The sequence below is a fragment of the Neolamprologus brichardi genome, chromosome 23 (assembly GCF_056152115.1).
Source record: "Neolamprologus brichardi isolate AB-2024 chromosome 23, ASM5615211v1, whole genome shotgun sequence".
In the NCBI taxonomy this organism is placed as follows: Eukaryota; Metazoa; Chordata; class Actinopteri; order Cichliformes; family Cichlidae; genus Neolamprologus; species Neolamprologus brichardi.
This window is the reverse complement of record NC_142125.1, coordinates 7,819,306-7,842,159: the sequence shown is the minus strand read 5'-3', so window position 1 is coordinate 7,842,159 and position 22,854 is coordinate 7,819,306. Positions and strand designations below refer to the sequence as shown.

Sequence of the window (22,854 nt, the reverse complement as noted above, 5' to 3'; positions counted from 1 at the left end):
ATATAGAAATGCATAAAGACAATATTTGCAAAAGGTTGTGCATTCCAGTTTATTTTATATCAAATTTCCCCTTAATCAAACTCTGATGTACAAATTAAAACTGAGTCTTAACATGCATTACAGAGTCTTGCGATGTCAGAAGTGAAGTTTCAAAATTGAATGACAGTAAAAACCCGTATAGATGCCAATCCCTAACCTCGCACCTACCCATCCCTCCCTGCATCCCAGGATTAAAACAAGATTGTTTTGAAGTTGTTTTTTTTCTTTTTTTCTATTTTTAAGTATTTGTGGTGATGTAGCAGAGGGCCAAACCAACAAAACTCTTGGCTGAATGTAACTCATGTTGCCATGGTCATGTAATCACTTGGCACAGACTGCATGCAGCTCCTTCAGATCGCCCATAACCAGCCACTATGAAGGGGCGTGTGTTTGTGACATTAATGATACCAAATTACACAGCAAACAACATGTGGAGGGGGTGGGGGCTGATTTTGTTTTTTTCCATCACGCAGAAAAGACAAACCTCACCATCACTTACTGCCACACATGCAAACGTGCTGGAGAGCACGATGTGACATTCACATCTAATGAGAGGAAAATGGGGTGGAGGAGCATGGAAGGGCTAAAGCAGTGTCTTTCCTCTTCTCGGATGCAGAGGAGCCAGCGGATTGATCGCACGTTGATTCCAACAGAAAATCATTTTGCATGGTAGCTTCCTAGGTCCTTACATTGTAAACATTGACCTGTTAAAGCTGAGAGCTAATCTGCTAAGCAAGTTTAGGCTCATGTCTTAAAACATGTTAGTGAAAGCGTGACTTCATTAAAACTACCTAGCATGAATTATCTACAAAGTGTCTCTGTCTGAGTGCAGAGTGAAGAGAAGCAGCATTTTACCATCATCAGAACCCTGTCGTGTTGCCTAAACCCTGTGTTACTGGGTAAAACTTCCACGCCCACCTCCCCATTCACACACAGAGTCAACAGTTACATTCCTACAGTCCTTTGTCACAACACACAGAGGAAATTCCCTGTAGTAGTTTCAAGAATAATGCAAAGGAAGAAGCCCTGTTGCCCTTCTACATGACCACAGGAGACACTTGGTTTAGCGTCACGGGTGGAGCAGGTGAGGACGTACCTCATCGGAGATGTGACGAGACAGTGTCCGAGGGGAGACGGGAGGGAGATCGGGAGGTTAAGGCACTTCAAGTCTCCCGATGATGGGGGCAGGGATGATGGTAACATGGGTGTTGCTCTCCAGTAAAAACTAGAGCTACATTTGGGTTTAGCTCCTCTGTGTGTGTTTCCAAAGGTTGACAAAAGCAAAAGGCAAAGCAAAATGTAAACTCCATCAGAAAAAAAAAAGAAACCTGATAAAGCAGAGGTAACAGTGAGGTGAAGAGGACCTGTTCTCTGTCTTTGTGAGCGAAGTGAATGAGTGACACACGCCTGCATGTTTTTCAGAAGTTCTAGTTTTTGTGTGCATGTGTGTGTGTAACCTTGGCACCTAAAAATAAAAACCTGCTCCTGAGCTCCCCTTCAGGCAGCACTGATGGCCCACCACAACTGATCTGCGCTCTTCCAGATCAGCTTTTTCCTGCATAAGGCTCGAGTCCCTAATCCTCTGCAGTAATTCAATTCATCCAGATTCAAAGAAAAGTGGCATTGAAAATAAAACACAGCGACAAAAAGAATAAAATCCAGAACACGAGGCCGCTTGTCAGCAAGGAGGAGGAGTGGAGGGAGAGTACTGACCATGGCACTGCTTGTTTCAGATATGCTGAGGGTCTGGAACCGTCATACAACAGGACCAGCCCCCTACTGCATCCCGATGGCTACACTGTGGTGGCCGAGGGTCAAAGGTCAAGTCACAGGCAGACTGGCTTGCCATCAGGGCTCTCATGTGTTGCATAAGTGGCACTGCAAATATAAGTTGTTAAAAGCAAAAGAAGACGAGGCTCTAGAGGAACTGACCAGTGCTGCTGTACATCACAACAGAATGGGTTGGACTATAAAGTGCATACTTAAACCCACCCTCCCTCCCAAGTGCTCATATGTGGAGGTGTTCCTGTCTGTAAGTTCCTCTAGAGCAGCTAAATGTGACCTCCCGCAATTTGCATGGCTGTGAGAGAAGAGCACAGGACACTTTAAAATATTATCTTACACTGGAAATAACATATATGGAACAAAATCTTTACAATATGAATATGTAGATAAATTGGCAAACATGAGCAGAAAATTGTTAAAACACAACCCAAACCCATCCTCCACCTTGCTGTCATTCTGAGTGAATGAATGAATAAAAGGATAAACTGAAGTCATCCATGATTGTGGAAGGTTATTTGCACTTCCCACCCTAATCAACTCTGCTGCCCTTAATGATAATGCATCTCCATCATCGCCTTGGCTCATGTGAAAGGAAGTAATTCATGATTTATTCATAGCTCCTTCGTTGCCTTAGCGACTGAGACAAATGTTCTGATTGGCTTGCTGTGGAGTCCTAAATGTCCTGACCAATCAGAGGCAAAGTGCAGCCTTTTCGAATGGCTTCCCGGAGCTGCCTCTCCTTTGGAGGGATCCCACTGGTAGGACGACCTAGGGGTCCACATCTTCTAGATCGCTCTTAGAATCACCGAGCATCATGGGAGACTCTGACCCCTGTGGTAGAATAGAGGGAAGTTGGATTAAAAAAAACAAAAAAAGTTGAATTATCCATCTGTTAGGCAGAGCCAGGAGGATTATAATTTCTATTCAACACACCGATTGTCTATAATGTTTTTATGTGAGCACAAGTGACAATCTGGGGTTGTGTGGGCATCCTGACAGCCCCAGCGGGAGTCGGAGAAGAATGAAACAGCTTCAAATCCACCTCTAATAATAACCGTGGGCGGTAACAAACTGCTTTTGACAGAAGCCAATGAGATGATCCATTTTTGCTCTATTCTTCTCTTTCGGGCTTATGTGAGCTGAGCGGGAACTGCTTTAAAACCATGAGTCATTTGAGAGCTCCACTGTTCTAAGCTGCTCGTTTGGATGTAGCTGAGAGATACCTGTCGGAGACTGCGGTCAGCGTTTTCATTCGCCGGGCTGCCGTCAGAACCATTACTGCTACCAGACTGCTCTTTCTCATTTAACAATGCTGTAGCATAGGCCAAGGTATCCTGCAGAGTGTGACACACACACACACACACGCAGGCACACACAGGGAAAATAAACAGTGTGAGTGAGTGTAATAGGAGAACTGGAGGACGTTGATATATGGTATTTTTGTGTGTGCGTGTATTTACCTGTGCAGAAATTGTGCGCTGGAAGGTTTTATTGGTGGATGTCTCATTTGAGACGTTGCTCTGTGGAGTCCAGTAATGTTCTGTCATCTGAAGGCAGAGAGAGTCACTGTGAGCATACAGCACAATTTACAGTTCTTCATAAGTGCCATAGTGGTTAAGCTAAGTGTCTCCTAAACAGGGGGCACTGTAAAGACTCTCGTTTAGCTCCAGTAATATGAAAATTAATGATGGAACAAATTTAATATACTGAGTGAGCTGTGAACAAAAATGTATACAGAAAGAAACAACAACAAGCAAGATAAGTTATGATGGTAATAAATATGATTTAAAGGAGTTTTAAGTTCAGTTCGGAAAAACAGTTCAGTTACCTAAAGTTCGCTGTAATGAATAGAAAATAGTTACTGTATAGTCTGCATACAACAATGCTGTTTTTTTTGTTAGTTTATTGTTTATCTATTACTTGAATACTTTGGTGTAGTACGAATGGCCATGGGGGAGGTCTTTGTAAGTAGTAAAAGTGGTAAAACTTATGAAAACACAATTAAAAGTCCAAAGTCGATCCTCCCCTTCATATTTTCCAATGCAGTCCAGTGGGCTGATTTGCTGAGCTGATTCTGGTCCTCGGACCTTATGTTTGGCACCAAGTGGTAACTAATATCAAGGCAAACTTTACTAAACTATCATTTAGCTAAATGAAAAAAAGTTCTAAAAAAATAAAAAATTTATGCCGTGCTAAACTGAGTTCAGATTTAAACTAATATTTGAAAGGCTGATTAGTTTTTAACAACACAGTGTGTCCGAATTCACCTGTAAGAACTTGGAGGTTATGTTGGATTAAATAATAAGAAGGGAATGGGAAACACTGAGGTTTGGGCTTAAAGGCATTGGGGATTTTTGTTGGCTGCTGTCCTCCATCCTTCTCACTTCTACTGTCAATTACAAAAGCCAAAAATGCCTCACACTAATGTGATGTACACTATATGGATAAACGTACTGGGCCACCTACAGAAACTGGTTGCCCATGGAAACCCAGGCTATGAAGCTCCCAGCCCACAGTTACTGAGCTGATGTTCATGGCAGAGGTTTGGAAATCTGCAGTTACTGAATCATCAAGTGTTGGCATCTCTTAAGCACTATGCAACTCCTCTTAGGCTACGTTCACACTCCAGGTCTTAATGCTCAATTCCGATTTTTTGATCAAATCCGATTTTTTTGTCTGCTCGTTCACACTACAAATAAAATGCGACAGCAAACGCTCTCTAGTGTGAAAGCGGCCCGCATGCGCAAAAGAAGATGCTTAATATAAAGACTTCAGACTTCACATTTCCCAATTTTTGCTTTAAGTTATTTTGTTATTTACATAATAATGTAGATAACCTAATAATTATCCTTATTGCTGTTTTAGAGAGGAGCGGTGCTTCAAAGGATAGTTGCAGATTTCTGTCAGAATCTGCAGATTACACAGTACAAATAAAATGTTAACATTTCTCCAACGTTGTCTTCCCAACAGTTTCACCGGATGGCCAGGAAACGTTCGCGATGTCTTATTGGGCGCTGATAATTGGCGTCTGTCTTGTGTCAGTGACATAAAAGACGGATTTAATGCGACTTGACCGTTCAAACAGCAGTCTCTTTCTGAAACATCGGATATGTATCGGATCCAGTACCACATACGAAAGTGACCCAGATCGGATTTGAAAATATCGGATTTGTGCCGTTCACACTGTCATACCATGATCGGATATGGGTCTAATAGGGTCAAAAAAATTGGATTTGATGCGCTTTCGCCTGCAGTGTGAACGTAGCCTTAGTAACTTTACGTGATCTTCCATTTCATGGCCGAGTTGTTGTGGTTCTGAAACATTTTCTTCTTTCCCAAATGTTTGTAAATGTTGGGTGCAATGGGACTGAAAACATGTCACTTTAAAGATTAAGAGGTGTGGCCCTGTACTTTTGTTCATGTAGTGTAGGTGGTCCTACAGTATTTCTTAGGCTTGCCTTTTTCTGGAGCCACTGCACCGCCCAACTCCAGGTGCCAGACAAGTCCTTGAAGTAGTCCTTAGCTTGAGGACACCTGGAGAGTGGGAGGGATGAAAGCAGGGTCAGAATTATGTTGGTAGGTTAATCTGCTAACACTACTACTATTACAGTTGATAATAGTTCATACTGGAAGAAAAAAAAACACATAACAACCAAATATTTTTCTGCCCGAGTCTGATCCCTAAACTGCAGATGTACTCACTTTTGAGCTAATGTGACCAGGAACTTAACACACTGGTAGCAGCGCCTGCTGTCTACATTGTTGCTCTGCTGCATCAAAGCTATGGAGAAAACACATTATGAGCTACAAGGATTTGTACACTGTTGTCAATAGGAAAAAAACAAAACAACAGACATACCTAATAGACCTTTCTCTGACTCAAAAGCATACTTGAGTCTCTGGGATTGCAGAGGGTCTTCCATTACCTGTGGAAAAGATTTAAATGAAGTTAGGAAATGTGAGACCTCATAGTGACCACGCAACATGAAAGATCAACAGAGGAAGGGTCACTGAAGGATGTTACTCACTAGAAGCTCCTGCAGCATCAGAAAAATGTTCTTCAGTTCATGAGGTGGAGCTGTTTCCAGCTGTGTCTGTGAAGAGTACAAAACAATTTAGTGCATACTGATTGTGGAGTAAATGTGGTTGAGCTGCTTTTCAGAGATTCTTACTTTGAGTAACTGCAGGACTCCCAGAGAGAAGGGCTCATTACAGAACGAGCTGTAGGTCACCATCTCTATCAGGAGAGACAGTGCGCCTGATAACTCGCGCATTGCAAACATCACCTGTTGGGTATTTACAATTGGGAAAATTGTCAATCAAAGAGCTTCTGAGTCTTTTCTATTTAATAATGAAGAAGTAAAACATTGAACTGATGGTTTTTTTATCTTACCTCTAGAAGGTAAGGCTGTCCTTCTGGAGTAAAGAGTGAGGCAAGGATGTCCGCATGGAGAGGGAGAAGAGGGGTGGAGGACAGGACACTACTCAGGCGCAGCTTAAGCCCTCCGGGAGCTACGTGAGGAACAACGGGTGATAAACAAACAATCACAATAAGACTGAGGCTGTGTCAGTAGGTGCACATTTGTAGTAGTGTGTGCATCAATTTAGGTGCATCACCCTGTGTGCGCTGGGGGCTGAGGTCAGAGTGCAGAGTGATCAGGGCCAGAGTGCTGTGCAGGTGAAGAAACTCCCGAGCCTGAGCTGGACTCCACCTTCGGTTCTGTAAAAACACAAAGTAAAACTTCTCTGCCTTTCTTTGGAGGTTTTTTCTACGTATACCCAACTGAGAAGTGCCCTCAATACAGACCCAGAACTCGCTTGAGAGATTATATACCTCATTTTACCTGGGAATGACTTGGGATCTCTCTAAACTGTTACTATTGAGAAGGATGTCTGGAATACCTGCTTAACCTGTTACCACTGCAACTCAGCGTTGGATAAGCAAAAAACTTACACTTTGTTTCCTGAGTGTAATTCAGTGAGTGGAAAAGTTGAGCTAAAGTGAAAACATTAAGAATGACAAACATATGAAACATGCAGTGTGTATTATGTAAACTGTACCTGGTTGTTCTGCCTATTGGGGCCCAACAGAAAGATGAGCATCCGGCGATACGCCGAGTGTTTCAACAACAACTGACAAGGACCGCAACCCTGAGAGAGGGAGGGAGAGAGTGAACAAAAAACAGAGAACACTCAGGAAATCAAACAGTCATTAAATTTAATGGCTTGTACTTAAACACTCAATTTTGAAGAATTACCCTCTGAGCGAAGTTGCTGAAGAGGTTGAAATACTGCGCACAGTTCTTCACATTCTCAGGAACATCTTTGTCCAGTAAGGAGAGCAGAGCATCTGTTAAACCGTCTAGTCCTGGATCTCCAAACTGAAGTGCACTCTCCAGAGTCTTTTCGAGGATGGATGCAACCACCACCCTCACCTCTCTTACACTGCACTCCAACAGACAAACCCTAAGGAAATGTCAAAACAATCAATATCAGCACTCCAGTGAAGGGAAATAAACCTCTAAGGCAGGAACTTCAATTAACATGACTAATGTCTTATCATAAGACACTCAGTATCTTATGATAAAATCTGAAAGGACAGACAAGTTTACAACACTGTTCATGTGGGAAATTTCTTTGTTGTACTTTGCTTAACAGTTCTGGCTGCTTTGGCCTTGAGGCACATAGTTAAGTGTGACAATCTGTACCTCTGTTCTACGGGGAGGGGTGTGGTATGTAAAGGCAGCTGTGGTGTACTGTTGCCCAAAACATCCGATGTTCGACAACCAATCCTGTCTGAGGATCATATGATCACCCCATGCTTAAACATCAAGTAGTGTAAGACAACACCTTTCTCCCAAACACACGCTTTGGAAAACTATCCTGTGGTTCTAAATGTTTACATTCCAGAGAAGGACTTGCTTTTTTTTTAGCCAATCAGCATTAAGTCAGTGAGCAACAAGCACACAAGTGTTTAATATCTCTACTGTCAGTAAAGATGCAACTGTAAGTATGCTCCAAGACTTTTGCAGTTATACTGATGAAGTGTGCAAATATAATAAATTATATAGCATTAAAACACTCCAGAGGTAATGTGTGTGGGCATTATATATTTAGTAAAGCTTTACGCGTTGTAGGAAAAATAATCAAAGTGGAATTATTTGGCCCTGGTCAGAGAGTTGAATGTGCATTGATTAGAATGAGGGCGCAATGCTTGGAGCTGCCAAGTCTAAAGTATTGCATATCACTAGGACAGCTACAAAAATGCTGTACTGATCAAACCTAGGTCAAGCTTCTGCAAAAGCAGTCCTACAAACATGGATTACATCCACACCTGATGCAGACATAACTGTACCCTGTCATTTCCACTTTCAAGCAGCAGCAATATTGTATTGCTATCTAAACAATGTAGAAAATTGTTTTAATATTTCATATTAGTCATGAGAAATAATGTGACAACAGCTCTGTGGGTTAATTAGTTGGCAGGAATGTACTAACTTGACGATTTCGCGGCCCTCTGGCCCCACCAGGTACTGCACCATCCACTGGCATGCCTCACTGCTCTTAGACAGCAACACCTCCACTGTCGCCATCCACTCCTCTGTGTCCACCCTGCAAGAGACACACAAATACAGATATAATGTTGCTCCTCATGAAGGTGCTCAAACTTAACACATGTGGATGCATGCAAGTGAAATCACCTGAGTTTCTTTTTGGTGTGCAAGTAGGTGTGGAACAGAAAGTGAACAGCCAGCTGAAGACTCTCTTTGGCCATTGGCTGGTAGCCTGGATGCTTCAGTTTTGTCTGCAAAAGGAACACAGCTTTTTAAAACATCACTGCTTATCATACTGCATGTTATTTTATGTATATAAACACTATAGTATTGCATTATAGCATATATAATAGTAATATTGCAATGGCGGTGGGTTCCATTCTGCATCAGGACTCACAATATTTAAATAATTATCATTCATGTATGTCAGAGTATTTCTCTCTAATGGCAGAATGCAATCTGTCATTACAGGTGAACAGTACTCCGATTCCTATAAGGAAGTGCAGTTACTGTAAAATGCTGACCTGCAATAAAAGCATTGCCTCAGAAAAGTAAAATACACACTGTTTTTTCAGTTGTGTAGACACAGACCAAAAGTGAAATCCAATATTTTACTTGCATCTACTTCAAGTACCAGAGAAAAACAAACTGCTGAATATTTGGAAGAAAACCTTGTTTTATGTCTTTTGATTACAACCGGCAAATACATGAAGCTCAAAGTGTTGTGTATCTTCAGTCTGTGTTTAGGTATATTTAGACAAGCCAACAGAGAAACATACTGCATTGACTGAAGCCAGGGAAAGGGTGAAGTTGAAGTAGTCGCTGTTGTAGACATCTCTGTTTCTCATGAACTTCAGATTCTCATCTCTCACAATCTGCACAAACACACAAACAAAGCGGTGAGACAACTATGAATATTTAAAGCAATTCTCTCTCTGACTAATATAACTCGTGTTTAGCTCGTGTAAAGGCAGATTTTGCCTTACCTGATAGATGCTGACGGGCATTTTCTCTACAAACAGGCCCTTCTTCTCTCCCTTGCGGACCAGACGGGTGAGTAGAGTGAGACGGTCATTGTTGGCTCTTGGGGGGCGTGGAGAGGACTGTGGGGAAACATCAGGAGAAGATGGAGCAGACCTGGGAATAAAGAGACAACATAGATGGTTCATAATAGTTAATGCACTGGAGCCGTTCCCAACTGCTGTTCTTCTGACAGTGTTCATATACAAATATGACTCGCATCATGTGATTAACATCCGTGATGGTTCATTAAAGTTTCTGTATAATGCATATAAATGAAGTCTTTGTAAATAAGTCTTTAACTGTCAGCATCAAATCTATCACCTACTGCCTGCGGTGACAGTTTGCTGACTGTTGCACATGGATGTATGAAAAGATGACAGATGCATTTTCAACAGTCCAATGAGAATGTTTTCAAGGTGACTGTGGTACATATGGAAATTTGACTCACAGTGAAAGGTCCTCAGCTTCCTGTCTCATGATGCTGACTCTGCTCTTTTTGGGCAGAACAGGCGAATTCTGGTCGCTGATCTTCTGATAAAACAGCATGTAGGCATTCCAGTATCTCCTCCGCACGTCAGGGTAAGGGTTGGCTGAGCATACATCAAAGTTATTTAAGATTTTGTACTTGTGTGTACTGCTAATCCACATAAAGTAAAGTAATGTCAGCAACTTACACTGGTCATAAACCTTGGGACGATACTCCCCACCGAAGCACTCGTACTCCAAAGTTTCGTCGTTCATATCGAACTCTTCTACCACGTTGTCATTGAACTTGTACCACCGACCACGTGCACCACCGCTATTAGTAAACAAAGATGGATGACAAAAAAGGAATTTGAGAAGATAAAGCAGAAAGAGAGACATACTGGAAACTCCATGAAGTTTAAATAATAACCTAATGCAAAAACTAAAAAAGCTTACAAGCAAAAAAACCTGGATCTTCACTCATGTATGTACCCAGCACTATATAGACAGCACACCAGATTAACCTACTGGCAGATCACAGTATTCGCATGCATCTATCCAGCTCGTCTGCTAAGTTTTTATGTCACTGTTCTTGGCTTTAAACCCACACAGACCTGACATAAACAGTAAGTGACTAAGAAGCAGCTTCAGAATGTGTCTGTTTTCCTGCAAAGTAAGCATCATCCTGAGAACAGAATTTCTTAAGCATGGAAAGGAACAAGAAAATGAGTGAGAGCAGGGTGCCAAAAACAAGCTTCTGTGGTCTCTTTACATTCCACTTCTCCAGTAAGCACGACTGCCTTCCAGCGCCAGACATCTGGAGATGCTTACAAACTAATCCAGGAGCCCATACAAAATCTGATACTGCATTCATATGCAAGACCCAAGGAGGTCTTCTAAATTCTGCCTGGAAAACTAAAGCAACCAATTAATGTATTCCACCAATTGCTGGTTAGGTACTCCTTATGTAAAGTAGCAAAGAGAAGGAAAGATACAATTAGGAAAAGCACAAAACTCTGCCATTAGAAAACGATTCCTGTGAAATGAGGTAAGACTGACTACAGTGTCTCTTACCGTCTATCTTTAATAAAAGAGTAGTAATGGCCAGCATGCGCCTGACCACTGTGGACAACAACTCCCACAAGCTCATAGTTCTCAGAAATTGTGACTTTTTTCCTGGGTGACCCTCCTGAGCTCCCGTCGCCTCTCCCCTCGCCTCCCTCTCCGCTGCAGTCTTGACGAGCCATTCCAGATACAGTGTAGGGCTCCATGTTCAGCACCCAGGGGAACTGAAACAATGGAAACAACCTTAATCCCAATCACATTTACATTAAAGTTAAGGAGGTTGTAACAATATTAGGAAATGTGATCCATTAGGTACAAGTGTCTGATCTTCATACCCTAATCTGCTCATCATATTTGATAGATCGTCCGCTTTCCCAGTCGAAGCCAAAGCGCATAAGGTGAATACAGAGAACACTGGGCAGGGATTTGATACATGTCCTCTTCACTGTGGTCCTCTGTACAAACACACACACTAACACTTATAAGCACATATGATGTCAGTGATGTATAAAAGCATGAAGGGGAGTTTACAGACCTTCTCTTTGCATTTCTCACAGTAGTAGGCATTGCTGCCCTCTAGCACCTCTCCTCGGACAAACTGGTCTAATGAGATCTCTAAACTCTGACAAGAGGTCACTCCAAGGTTCAGTGCCATGAATGTTTCCTCACGCTCATATCTGTGCAAAGGATGTTTGTGAGTCAAATTTCATGCATAAAGAAAAAGATTTGGTAAATTCTACACAGTAAAAACCTGTGGCTCACCGGTGAGGACAGTCTTTACAGATCTTCTGGTCAGAGAAAATTCCCTGAAATGTGTTTTTGAAGATCTGCTCTCGACCCATTTTCTGGTGGAAAAAGTTTGTCATTGACAAATTAAAGTTTCTAATCAAGTGACGACAGTGTTCTTTTAGTGTGCGAGTTATACCTTGAGATGTTCGTCAAGCTGATCCACCAGGCTAGTGAAAAACTCATAGGCATCCTGCTGTTCTCTTACATATAGCTCTTTGTTCCACATCTTGAAGATCTGCAACAGAAATATTATGCATGTTTATACAGTTACATATCTATTGATAAACTGAGTTTTGTCACTTTAGTTAATGACACTCAGTTGTGTCACTATCCAAGATAACAAAATCTGTATGTGTTACACAGACTTTACAGACATAATGATTACAGACAGCACAACATGGTCCATCATTAGGACTTATTAAAAACCCCCACATAATTTTACATGATAAAAAAAACAAAAAACAAGAAACAGCGATGAACTCCAAGATTGTGCTTGTGCAAATTAAAAATAGCACTTAGTCTCAGGTTTCTAAATGATTTAACAGTGAACAGACTTTTACCTTCCAGAAGTTCTCAGGTACATAATACTGGAGTTTGCTCTCCATCAGATGGCCAAATAGAGACTGGACCTGATAGAAAACACTCTCTTCAGGCTGGTCTGTGTCATCTTCAATGGACAGGAAAGCCTAAAACAAAAAAATTGTATTGTAGTCACAGATACTGGTGTTACTGCTAAGTATCACATAATGTATGGAGAGAAATAAATTAAGTAAACAGTTCATTGAAAGCGTACCTCTGGGAGGCCGGGCTGCATGTAAAGCTGCTGGAACACAGCATTCATATAACAGGTGGCTCCACCGTTCTTCAACCCAACAAAACCTGAGACTGAACGGCTCTCTACAGGGGGTAGATACTAAAGGAAAGGGAGAAAGAGTTACTTTCACACCAAAAGCACTGTCAGACTACATGCAACACCAAACATGATTACAATTAATTCTATTTTAACGGGTGTCTTACATCAAACTCCTTGCAGAGCGAAGGATCTGACTGGTGGTGCATGGACAGCAGCTCTCTGGTGATGAGCTGTAGGTTTGAAAGAGAGCTGTCTGCCAGCATTACCAGCACCTCATAGGCTGCCAATCTGCTGCTGGCTGTGCTGCACCTAATCACACATAGAGAAATGATTAAATACCGCTATCAGGAATACTACAAAACACACAATGTTGTTTGCAAATTTACCCATTACTTAAAACAAACAAACAAACAAACAAAAAAGCAGATCCCTTTTATATGAAATCACAAAAAGATTCTCAAAATCACATCTTAAAAAAATGAAAAGTTGGATTAGAACAGACAAAAAATGAAACTAATTGGAAGGAAAGGAATACGTACTTTGGGTGGAAATCATGGCTGGGGGCCGGGGAAGTTGTAGGGTTGGAGCTGTTGATAATGATGCGTGAGGCTCGAAACAGGAAGTCATCGAGCAACTGCTGGATGAGAGATGGACCTGCACAAAAAGTTACAAACAGTTACATAACCGCTGTGTCCTAAATAAAATAGAATATACATTGGATAGGTGTGGATATGCATGTATACTCAATGTTTGCTCACCAAGATGTTCTTTCTCATTGCCACAGAGAGACAACAAGGTCTTGATAAGTCTGAGGTGCCCTGCTAGGAGGATGTTATCTGCCTCGCTGGTCTCCATCTCAGAGCTCCAGCTAGGCTCAAAATTGTCAAGCCAAGAGATCTCGTCCTCCAGCATGGTGGCTGCGCTCACTTTTAACACCTCCATCTCTGACGCTTGAGGAGGTGAGGCATGCAGCGAAGCGGGAGGAAGGAAAGGAGGGATAGAAAAAGAAAGGAGCAGAAAGCAAATGTGTGATTCACTGGCCTTTAGTTGGTGAAAAAGCAGTCTGTAATGTCTGCATTACAACAGAGCCTCAATCAGGGACAAAACGTCATAAATAGGAATGTGTAACTGTGGCTTACTAGTTAGGTCGTCCAAAAGCTGGCATCTTAGATCAAAGTATTCAGTGCACTGGGACAGCAATCTGAAAACAAAAACCAACACTAACTCATGATGTCTGCATATGTTTTAGGGATTTTGCACCTTGTGCTTTATTGATTAGATACCTTTGGTTGACCCCTCTCATTACAGATGTGGGGCTCCATAACGGGAGCTGAGCAGTCAGGATAACTGAAAGGAGGAACAAGTTAGGTTTTTGGACTTCAGGGAAGGCGGATGTGTCAGTTTGGCTCAAAGTGTACAGTTGATCACAAGCCACACGGCGGATCTGAGAGAAGAAGAAACATAGAAAAGATAAGTAAATATAATATAATGTTTGAAATACATTTCTTCTGTTGTTTGCTGAGTGTGTTATTTACCTCTCCGCTGGGAGATCCGAGCAGAATATCAATAATAAAATCATTGACAGAAGGCAGGTTGTAAAAAGAAGCTGGAGAAAGAAACCAAACACAAGATTTAGAGTCTGTTGGACACAGTACAGAATATCTCATTGCAATACACAGTAAAAGTGAGACTGTGATCTTGTGGTGTTGTCTGTACGCCTGCAGGAGTCTTACACAGCTGCTGACAGCGTAACTGCAAACAGGTAACCAGCAGAGACAAAGCCTCGCGGGCGATGATGGCATCTTTGATGGAGACACTCTGCTGTCTGACACATATCCCTGCATGCAATGCTGTTGGTGTGGTCTCGCCCTCGCTACTGGAGCTGCAGTTACTCCCTGCAAAACACAAATACATTTACTTTCAATTCTTTAGGTTTAGTTTCAGTAAAATATTTTGAGCGTGACCTATTAATAGCCAATAGTCAGCATTAGTCATTAATTAAGAATTAAGTTGTACAAGCCACATCCACTGACTGAAAAACATGTAGCTAACACCATAAGTTATCTACTTGGTAGACTTACAGAGACAAACAGACAAAATGTGTAATGATTGTTTTTTCTTTGTCTCACCAGTGCTGCTGACTCTAGTGCGTACTCCCTGGGGCAGAAGAGAGCCATGCGTCTCTCTGATTGGCTGTGGGCTACCAACCAGATCTAATCGACCTGCTGCAGCCGCCCAGGTCAGACGCATAAAACAGGCCACTGTGGAAGTGAAGTCCCCCACTTCCATGGTCTATAAAAGAAACAGCAGCAGATAGAGCATCTGGAATACTTTACATTTACTGGATACCAAATTTACCCAAGAAATAACTTCAAAATTGAAATTATTTCTACCATACCTGAATAGCGACACGTGCAGCAGGTATGATTTCTTCAACTCTTATGGATGATCGCTCAGACAAAGACATCTGTCTGTAGGAGGACTTCTCTGGAGTGCCACATAGAGAGAGCTGTCGCCCTGCTCGCCCAGCATTACGGAACGGCCGAGATGATAGCGCATCGCCATCCCTGATGACATCATCGTCCAGTACAGCAGGCATGCTTTGACCAACCAGAAGGAACCTGCAAACAAAGCCCATTCAGTTAGAAGTTTGGCAAAGTATGTGATGATTATATAAACCTTGTATGTTTGTCACATGTATTGCACCTGGCCAACTGAAGACAGATTGAGTAGACCCCTTGTCTGGTCTCATAGTCCACTTCTGATGGGATGGAGTCTCTCTGCATAACATTTACCACCAGACTGCAGAGGTGACAAACAGAAACACAATACTGAAGACTAAAAATAAAAAGATGCCATGAGGCATTTTGGATAGAAGCATATGCCATGTGGAATATATGTACTGGTGTATAACGTTGCTTGACAACTATGCTGACACCTCCTACAGTGGCTCAAAGCAAACAAAGAACAGCATTTGTTTTAAAGGTCTGTTGTTTGTGGTGCTACCTGAGGCCTCCTGCTTTCAGGAAATTCTCACAGAAGGATTTGCTGCTGGTTTTGGCCATCTCATCATCAGATGTGGGCATGAGTTTTGAACTCAACACCTAACAAAGACATAGGAGAGAAAAAGGAAAAGAGATGCAGCTTAATCAACTTTAAAGCAGGGAATTTTGCATTTATATACGTATTTGGGGTTTTACGTTTAAATGTACCTCAAGGTTGTAGAGCACTCTGAATGTGGACATGCCTGGGGCTGAAGATCTAAAAAGAGACTCCAAGATGGAAGCAGCACTGGGCTGATGTTGCTGCTTGGAGGACATAGAAGGAGAACGAGAGCCTGTACCCTGGCCGAGGGTGAAGAGCGTTTTCTAGAGAAAAGATACACAAAAGATAGAAAATAACTCCCTCAGACAACGGATAAGGCAAAGAAATGCACACAAGAGAAATTTGTCTACACTTATAATAAACCCTCCTCCAAAAGCAGAAAATTAAAAATTTCAGAGGTTTATCGTTCTGCATTAAGCACTGTTAATAAGAAAAGAGTTCAAGTAACCTGATGGCTCCAGACGCTGGATTCTTTGGGAACAAAGTTGTCAAGTGCATCCTGTACTTCAGGATCTGTTGGAATCAGCAGCAGCAACTTCCTCACACGCAGAGTGATCCTGGAAAGTACAAGAAATATCCAAATACATAAAAAGGGTTATTAACTGCCTTTGGTCTTAATACATGAATTATGAAATAGTAGTGACTTAAATATTAATTACCAATCACTTTTTACCCAGCTAAACATGCATGCAAGAGTCTCTGTCTATGTTTTTATGCATTTTTGTATCTACACAAATTGCTTCAAAATGAGGTGATGTGTATAGCTAAATAGCATCTTCCGTTGTCATATGGAAGAAATACTACCTTACCTGGACTCATCAAGGTTTGCTAGCTGGTAAAGCATCTCAAACACATTACAGACCAAAGCCATCACAACTCCAGGCAGAGACTTCTCCTAGAGACACAGAAATGTACGCACTTTGCATTAGAACCAGCGGAAAGTTTAATGGATGCACGATTTGCAGTTCTAACCATGTCTATGATGGTACCTGCTCTAGGGCATAAGCAGAGTTGAAGACAGCAGAGCTGGAACTGCTGGAGGCAGAGGCTGAGGACTCGGAGCTGCCAGAGGGAGTGCCAGTGCCTGAGCTCTTCACAGTGAGGCTCTGCTCATCGCTAAAGCCAAGCTGAGACAGCAGCTTATGGTCTCGATTCATGGTCAACTAATACACGTTGGAGGTGCAGCAAAAGAACAATGTGAGAGAAAAAAAACCAAAAAACAAAATTAATTTTGTTCAAGGACACACAACAGGATAGTGGACGACCTTCCCCAGACAGGCACTGCACTGAATCATCAACACTTACCACACTATCATTGGCAAAGATTTGGACATTATCCACCGGACAGCTCAAGTGCTCAGATATCTTCCACCGGATACTTCCTACTGTTTCATTACTGTGAGTCTGTACAACAGACAGACGAGTAAAATTAGCCATTTCCTCTAAAGACCTGAACTGTGCACAAAAGGGCAGAAGTTTATAATACCTCTAAGGTAAAAGTGTCTTTGGTTGACTCGTAGGTGATGTGAAGAGTGACAGGGTGTCCATTGAAAGAGGCCCCGTGAGGTAGAATAGTGCGAGGAACTGAGTACATATCCTACACAGAAATACACAAAAACATGAGGTTACAAAAACCCATTATAGCATAATCATTTTTATTTACACGTGTAATGAAACCTTGGAGATAGAGTGCACAGCTTACCTCTATAGTGATGACATAGCGCTCAGCCAAAAGCAGCAGTCTTTCAATTATCACCAGCTTAGTGGATCTGGAGGTGGAAATTCACAGAAGCGTCTCAACAATAACAAGCCTATTTATACTCAAAACATTTTATCCATCACTAACATGCAAGATAAATTATATAAACACAAATGTATTTTAATAGGTTTAGTAACTATGTTCTTACCCAAACCCCCCTCTGTACCTGGATGGTGATTGTACAGATGTGGCCACAGTCGGCATGGCCGTGGCTGTCAGCATCTTGGTTGCTTTAGTAACAGCATGTGTCAAAGTAGGCCCACCCAGGGCCGAACTGGCTGCCTAAAAGAAGAACAAGAAATGTGCTGCTGGATCTGTGAAATGGCACAATCATGCTAGTAACATATTCAACAGCTTACCTCTAGTCGTTTGTAGCAATCAGCAATGAACTTCTTGTGCAAAGACACAGAATCCTGTGAGGAGGAAGATTTATTTCTGCATGTGATTTCTTTGTTTCAAAAAGAGCCACAAAGCAGTAATTCAATTTTTATTATTGGAATACTTCTGATCATTTCTCATCAAAGTGAGGAGTGAAAACAATAGGCAGTCTGCAGCATCTTAAAAGGAGAATTCTTCCCAGGATAAAATATGCATATTCCCTCTGGTCCGTGTAACTTATCCACCTAAATTGTTCTGCTTTGAGTTTCCCAGTTTTGGATAGAGAGAACAGAGATGACTAGAATATAAAGGAACCAGAGAGCACATCCTTTTGGGGATTCAAAGTAATAGGTTCATTAGAAAGGAACCAATTCCTACACCAAACTGCTCACAATAAAGATAATGACTTTTTTTGGGATCATATAAAGAGATTGCTGCTGATTTTAATGTGAACTGTTCTGTTAAATGACACTTCCACTCTCTTTAGAAGCAGTGCTAAAATTAAGAGGCCAGAGCAATAAATGCAAAAATATACTCAAACCTTTTTCATCTTGGGATTGAGGTTGGTGTAGCTATATGTGATAATAAGTTGGATTGCTTCATTGGCTATTTCTTCATCAGGGGTCTCCATGGCGATGCGCCAGATAAAGTCCATCCCTGCCAGGTCAATGCGCTCCACACACTGAAATCAAAGCACATAATACTTTACATCTAAATGTCAACCAAGATGTATTTCAGTGTTCTTTTCCTTTGCACGCTGAATGGTTCACTGTGTACTAAGGATCAAAAGAGAGAAAATGAAAGCTGACCAGCTGAGTTCCTTGGCGTTTTAGTCGATGATCACAAAGGTTAACATTCTCAAAGAAGGTCTTAAAAAGATTAAAACCTGAAACACATACAAAACATGTTAAATACATATTTATAATCCACTGCTGTGGGTCAATAATGTATCACCATAGAGCATCTCTCACCATTCATGGTGATTTCATAGGGTTCCAGTTTTAAGATCTTCTCCTTGAAGAGTTGCTGCTGAACATCACTCTCAAGGTCATGTTGCCCTTTTGTGAACCACTCAAAACACATCTGCACACACAGAAACACACTGTGTTAATGTCAGTTACAGTGAATTTTAGAGACAAATGAGATGGACTGGCCTGAGTTCTACCAAACTGAGCCTAACACAAAGACTAAATGAATGATCTGTTAAAGGCTGGTAGTTAGTTTAACTAAGTGAGGTAGTTAAACATTTGATCCTAACCACTTGTGCCCAGAATGATCTCATACTCTTGGAAAGGGCAGAAACCTGCCTCCAGTTCTTTCTGTCCTTTTGTTGTTTTTGTTCTCATACAAAGAAGCACTTGATAAAGCTAAACTTTACTGGATACATCGAGAAACCTAAACAGAATGGATGTCACTTTCTTGCCTGCTTGCTCTGTATTTAAAATATATATGACTATTCATTGTATTGTGCTTTAAAAGGAAGAGGTAAAGTTTGTGCATTCCTCCAGATCAGTCATCCAGAGAAAGGAGGCTGCAATGATAAACAAATGGCCAAAGGCAAGGTTTCATTTGCAATGACTGTTTTCATACCTCACGGTCAAGTTCACAAACATCCGGCCCTGACACCAGGCACTCCCACAGCTCCTTGGCTCTGTTCCAGACCAGGTAGAGGCTAGCTTCCTGGAGAAAGAAGGCCAGGAAGCGCAGGTGGCTGTCCAGATACTAAAGACATATTGAAAGAGAAATGTGTTATCTTGTAACACTATCAGTATGTAACATTATGTTCTTCAGGTGTAAACCTCATTCCAGCTAAGGGAAAGTTGCATATTACCCACATTAATTTCTAATTATGCAATTAATCAAAATATCCAGCAATACAGCTCCCAGGATGAGCAGAAGGCTATTACGTTTTAGTCAGTGTACTCAGGTCATTTACACATTTTATTTGATTTTTAAATACATTTATTCAGTTGTAACCTGGGGGAGGGGGGACAAATGGAGGAGACAGGAACTATGGAAACTATGCATCCAGCAGATATTTTACTTATGAAGCTATAGTCACTAGTCAAATCCCTTAATAATGGTTTTGGTCATTAGCAGTAGAAAAGATGTTGAGGTTTTTATCTTTTTTTCTTTTTTTAAAAAATATTTTTCCTTTATCTATCATACATTTACAAATCTTACTCAGCAGCATTTAATATCTGGGTATCAAAGTGTGTAAATGTTTTAACTTAACTCTTGTGCAGCCTATATTCAACAATGTCATTTCAGCACCACCAAAATCATCCTCAGTAATAAATATTCACACATTTCCCTGCATGAAGCTAACAGTAAACTGAATGTTCATTACTGTGGTGGATCCCAGGATGATAAATGACTGTTTACTGATCAGTCTCTTATGTGTTTGCCGTATATAGATTTGCTTTATTTAAACAGTAAATGTTAAGTTCCTGCAGCCTGACATTTGCCTTTATATTCAAAGAGTCAAACTGTTATAAGGCAGGCACATGTTCTTATTATACATTAAACTGATCTGAGGATGAAACCACATTGCTGTGTTTGTTTTTACAATGATGACAGTTTGATCACGAAAAACGTCCTGGGTTAAAAAAGTTGGAGCATCTAACCTGGATTTTGAGGTTTGTAAATATTCAAATTTCTGTGAATCACTGTGATATCAAAAGAGAGCAGCTTCAAGCCCAGCAGGATGGGAGATATCAGAGAGGAACTCTGGGTTTGATCAAGAAAAGCTCCCAGGGAGCTCTGTCCCTTTTTGATGTCAGTGAGAGCGAATATCCCTAATATGGCCATCTCACGCACACAGCTCTAGCTGTGAGAACGTAAACTGTTCCCACATGCTGTTTAAATCTTTTGTTTGTGAGGGAGCTAAAACAGCCTGTTTTAGACAATGGTTGAATTAGCATGACCCAGTGTGAAATGAATGAGGATTATTTTGAAATATGAGTCATGCATTGCTAATCTAGTAGCGAGTCCATGGAGTCTATAGGGTTGGAAATGAGCATTATAGGTCACCTTTAAATTAAAAAGACAGACATACCTCTTGGTAGGTGTATCGTCCATCTACCAGGGTTGAGCCTGAGAGGCCGCTGTTACCAGCAGCTGTCACTGCAAGTCGATGGCAGCATACAAGGGATCCTGTGATTAGTTTGACAATCTCAAAATTCTTCTTCAAGTCTTGGATGATGCTCTGTTGGGAGACAGAGGGAATGTTAACTTAAACACAACGTAGAGCAGCTTATTCAGGTGTGCATTTATATATGTTTTTATGTGTCACCTTGTCTTGTTTCTGGTATGTCTGCTTGATGAATGAACGGGTTATCTCATGCAGCTGACGGAGAGCAGGAACAACCCAGACCGCCTGTGGACTGCTCTGCTGTGAAGCCTGTTGAGATAAACAGATACACATGCGTGCATATCAGATGATGATATTTACTAAATCACAAAGCAAACACAGACGCTTGTTACAAAAATAGAGGTCAGCGATGATCTTTATGAATCACTTTTAATTTTATGTAACTGTTTTGTCATCGTAGACTTACTATTTTTGTAATTAAGGGCGTTGTTAAAACAAGAAGGGAAAAAGGAAAATCAGAGCCAGAGATTTAAACCACGGAAGATCAAATCTGACACTTTTAACCCTCATCCTAGTGTTTCAGGTTTGCTTTTTGTTTTTTTAAATTATGTTGCTAATGATTTAAAAATCTCTGTTTCCTGTCTCCACAAATGTTGTGGAGTCACGAGGGATTTCAGTCAAAAGTACCCATTTGCACCTATGCAGGAACTAGCTGCATTCATTGTCTGTATGGGGAAACTTCCCACACTGAAAGTTTTCAGAACGTTAGCAACATCGCCAAATCTGCTTGAAACAGCTGGGGAATGCTCTGGTTACGTTACTGCTATATTGCAAACACCAGCTGATTGAGCAGCAATGAGTCTCCTGGGAGTTAAGAAACCTCTACTGCTGATGTGCCTGTCCAACACCGTGCTGGAAGAATCTACTTGAAAAAGGTGTTACTTTGCTCCCGAAACACAGACAGGAAGCTAGCAACTTTTTGTTCCTCCTTTTACATGCCAGCACGCGCTGATGATGATGCAAACTGTATGCAATAACTGCCTGTAGTAAGGGTTTAGCTTTAGTTCATTTTGTCTATTTATATACAACCATTGCGAGAGCTTGGTTTGTGTTGCCAGCAATAAGTCAGTCTCTCTCATTGGGTGCTGATCCCTTCCAGAGCTGCTCTTTGTTACCAGTTCTGTTCATATTTATGCATCAAATCTGATGCTGAGTGTGAATTAGTTGGGATGCCGACTCCTTCTTGGGCACAAACTGCTGCCCCAAGTGGAGGACTTTCAATATCTTGGGGTTTGTTCACAAGAGAGGAGACTGGAAAAGGAGATCGGCAGACATATTGGTGGGGTCTTGGCAGTGAAGTGGATGATATGCCGATCTGTTGTGGTGAAAAGAGAGCTGAGAGTGAAAGCAAAAGTACAGCCAGCAGATGTGTGAATCTGCTGGCTCTATGTTCACAAGCTCTGGGTAGTAAATGAAAGAATAAGATCACAGATGCAAGCAGTGGAAATCAGTTTCTTCTGAAGAGGATTCGTACTCAGCCTCAGAAACAGAGCAAGGAGCTTGGTCATTGAGAAAAGGTAAGAGTAGAACCCCCTCCTAGGTGATGTGTTTTGAGCATGTAATGGAGACTTTGGGGAACACCCAGAATGCATTGGAGAAATAATTTCAATTATATTATATTGGGATCAAAATAGATCCAGCAGCTTTCGTCATATAACTACAATACAATTGATGTTTACTTAAAATTACTGAAAACTAAGGAATATCAGAATCAATTAAGGTTTTGAGTATTTAGTGTGGATTGGGCGATAAAATGCAATTTTACAAAAATCTAATAATGATCTACTTTTTAGATGACATAGGACACATAACTAATAATGCTTTGAGCAGAAAAAAAATTGCTAGTATTATAATCTTGCTATTGTGACTGGTAATTAATGATCCT

The 22,854-nt window shown here is 41.3% G+C and overlaps 1 protein-coding gene across 4 annotated transcripts in view; it reads right to left on the bottom strand.

Annotated features, from left to right (window-relative positions):
* Positions 1 to 24: 24 nt before the first annotated feature.
* Positions 25 to 22,854, bottom strand: part of usp24 (ubiquitin specific peptidase 24) — a 33,711-nt gene continuing 10,881 nt past the window's right edge. For 3 of the 4 annotated variants that reach the window (XM_087836467.1, XM_087836464.1, XM_087836466.1), the window contains 51 exons: positions 21,111 to 21,218; positions 20,874 to 21,023; positions 19,406 to 19,537; positions 18,787 to 18,898; positions 18,625 to 18,701; positions 18,357 to 18,497; positions 17,797 to 17,850; positions 17,586 to 17,719; positions 17,381 to 17,447; positions 17,165 to 17,275; positions 16,984 to 17,082; positions 16,668 to 16,841; positions 16,488 to 16,573; positions 16,127 to 16,235; positions 15,786 to 15,941; positions 15,580 to 15,677; positions 15,280 to 15,375; positions 14,972 to 15,194; positions 14,703 to 14,865; positions 14,307 to 14,468; positions 14,109 to 14,179; positions 13,857 to 14,017; positions 13,713 to 13,774; positions 13,332 to 13,523; positions 13,113 to 13,227; positions 12,738 to 12,882; positions 12,514 to 12,633; positions 12,281 to 12,406; positions 11,857 to 11,955; positions 11,694 to 11,776; positions 11,467 to 11,608; positions 11,267 to 11,386; positions 10,941 to 11,155; positions 10,076 to 10,200; positions 9,850 to 9,991; positions 9,365 to 9,515; positions 9,158 to 9,253; positions 8,526 to 8,629; positions 8,323 to 8,436; positions 7,083 to 7,290; positions 6,886 to 6,975; positions 6,442 to 6,544; positions 6,218 to 6,336; positions 5,997 to 6,110; positions 5,853 to 5,918; positions 5,684 to 5,750; positions 5,527 to 5,605; positions 5,283 to 5,358; positions 3,285 to 3,371; positions 3,048 to 3,158; positions 25 to 2,655 (listed from right to left, as the gene is read on the bottom strand). In XM_087836467.1, coding sequence (XP_087692593.1) covers positions 2,593 to 2,655; positions 3,048 to 3,158; positions 3,285 to 3,371; positions 5,283 to 5,358; positions 5,527 to 5,605; positions 5,684 to 5,750; positions 5,853 to 5,918; positions 5,997 to 6,110; positions 6,218 to 6,336; positions 6,442 to 6,544; positions 6,886 to 6,975; positions 7,083 to 7,290; positions 8,323 to 8,436; positions 8,526 to 8,629; positions 9,158 to 9,253; positions 9,365 to 9,515; positions 9,850 to 9,991; positions 10,076 to 10,200; positions 10,941 to 11,155; positions 11,267 to 11,386; positions 11,467 to 11,608; positions 11,694 to 11,776; positions 11,857 to 11,955; positions 12,281 to 12,406; positions 12,514 to 12,633; positions 12,738 to 12,882; positions 13,113 to 13,227; positions 13,332 to 13,523; positions 13,713 to 13,774; positions 13,857 to 14,017; positions 14,109 to 14,179; positions 14,307 to 14,468; positions 14,703 to 14,865; positions 14,972 to 15,194; positions 15,280 to 15,375; positions 15,580 to 15,677; positions 15,786 to 15,941; positions 16,127 to 16,235; positions 16,488 to 16,573; positions 16,668 to 16,841; positions 16,984 to 17,082; positions 17,165 to 17,275; positions 17,381 to 17,447; positions 17,586 to 17,719; positions 17,797 to 17,850; positions 18,357 to 18,497; positions 18,625 to 18,701; positions 18,787 to 18,898; positions 19,406 to 19,537; positions 20,874 to 21,023; positions 21,111 to 21,218 — 6,018 coding nt within the window. In that variant the 3' untranslated portion in view covers positions 25 to 2,592. The remainder of the gene's footprint in view (positions 2,656 to 3,047; positions 3,159 to 3,284; positions 3,372 to 5,282; positions 5,359 to 5,526; positions 5,606 to 5,683; positions 5,751 to 5,852; positions 5,919 to 5,996; positions 6,111 to 6,217; positions 6,337 to 6,441; positions 6,545 to 6,885; positions 6,976 to 7,082; positions 7,291 to 8,322; positions 8,437 to 8,525; positions 8,630 to 9,157; positions 9,254 to 9,364; positions 9,516 to 9,849; positions 9,992 to 10,075; positions 10,201 to 10,940; positions 11,156 to 11,266; positions 11,387 to 11,466; positions 11,609 to 11,693; positions 11,777 to 11,856; positions 11,956 to 12,280; positions 12,407 to 12,513; positions 12,634 to 12,737; positions 12,883 to 13,112; positions 13,228 to 13,331; positions 13,524 to 13,712; positions 13,775 to 13,856; positions 14,018 to 14,108; positions 14,180 to 14,306; positions 14,469 to 14,702; positions 14,866 to 14,971; positions 15,195 to 15,279; positions 15,376 to 15,579; positions 15,678 to 15,785; positions 15,942 to 16,126; positions 16,236 to 16,487; positions 16,574 to 16,667; positions 16,842 to 16,983; positions 17,083 to 17,164; positions 17,276 to 17,380; positions 17,448 to 17,585; positions 17,720 to 17,796; positions 17,851 to 18,356; positions 18,498 to 18,624; positions 18,702 to 18,786; positions 18,899 to 19,405; positions 19,538 to 20,873; positions 21,024 to 21,110; positions 21,219 to 22,854) is intronic. The other variant, XM_087836465.1, reaches the window with a different exon arrangement.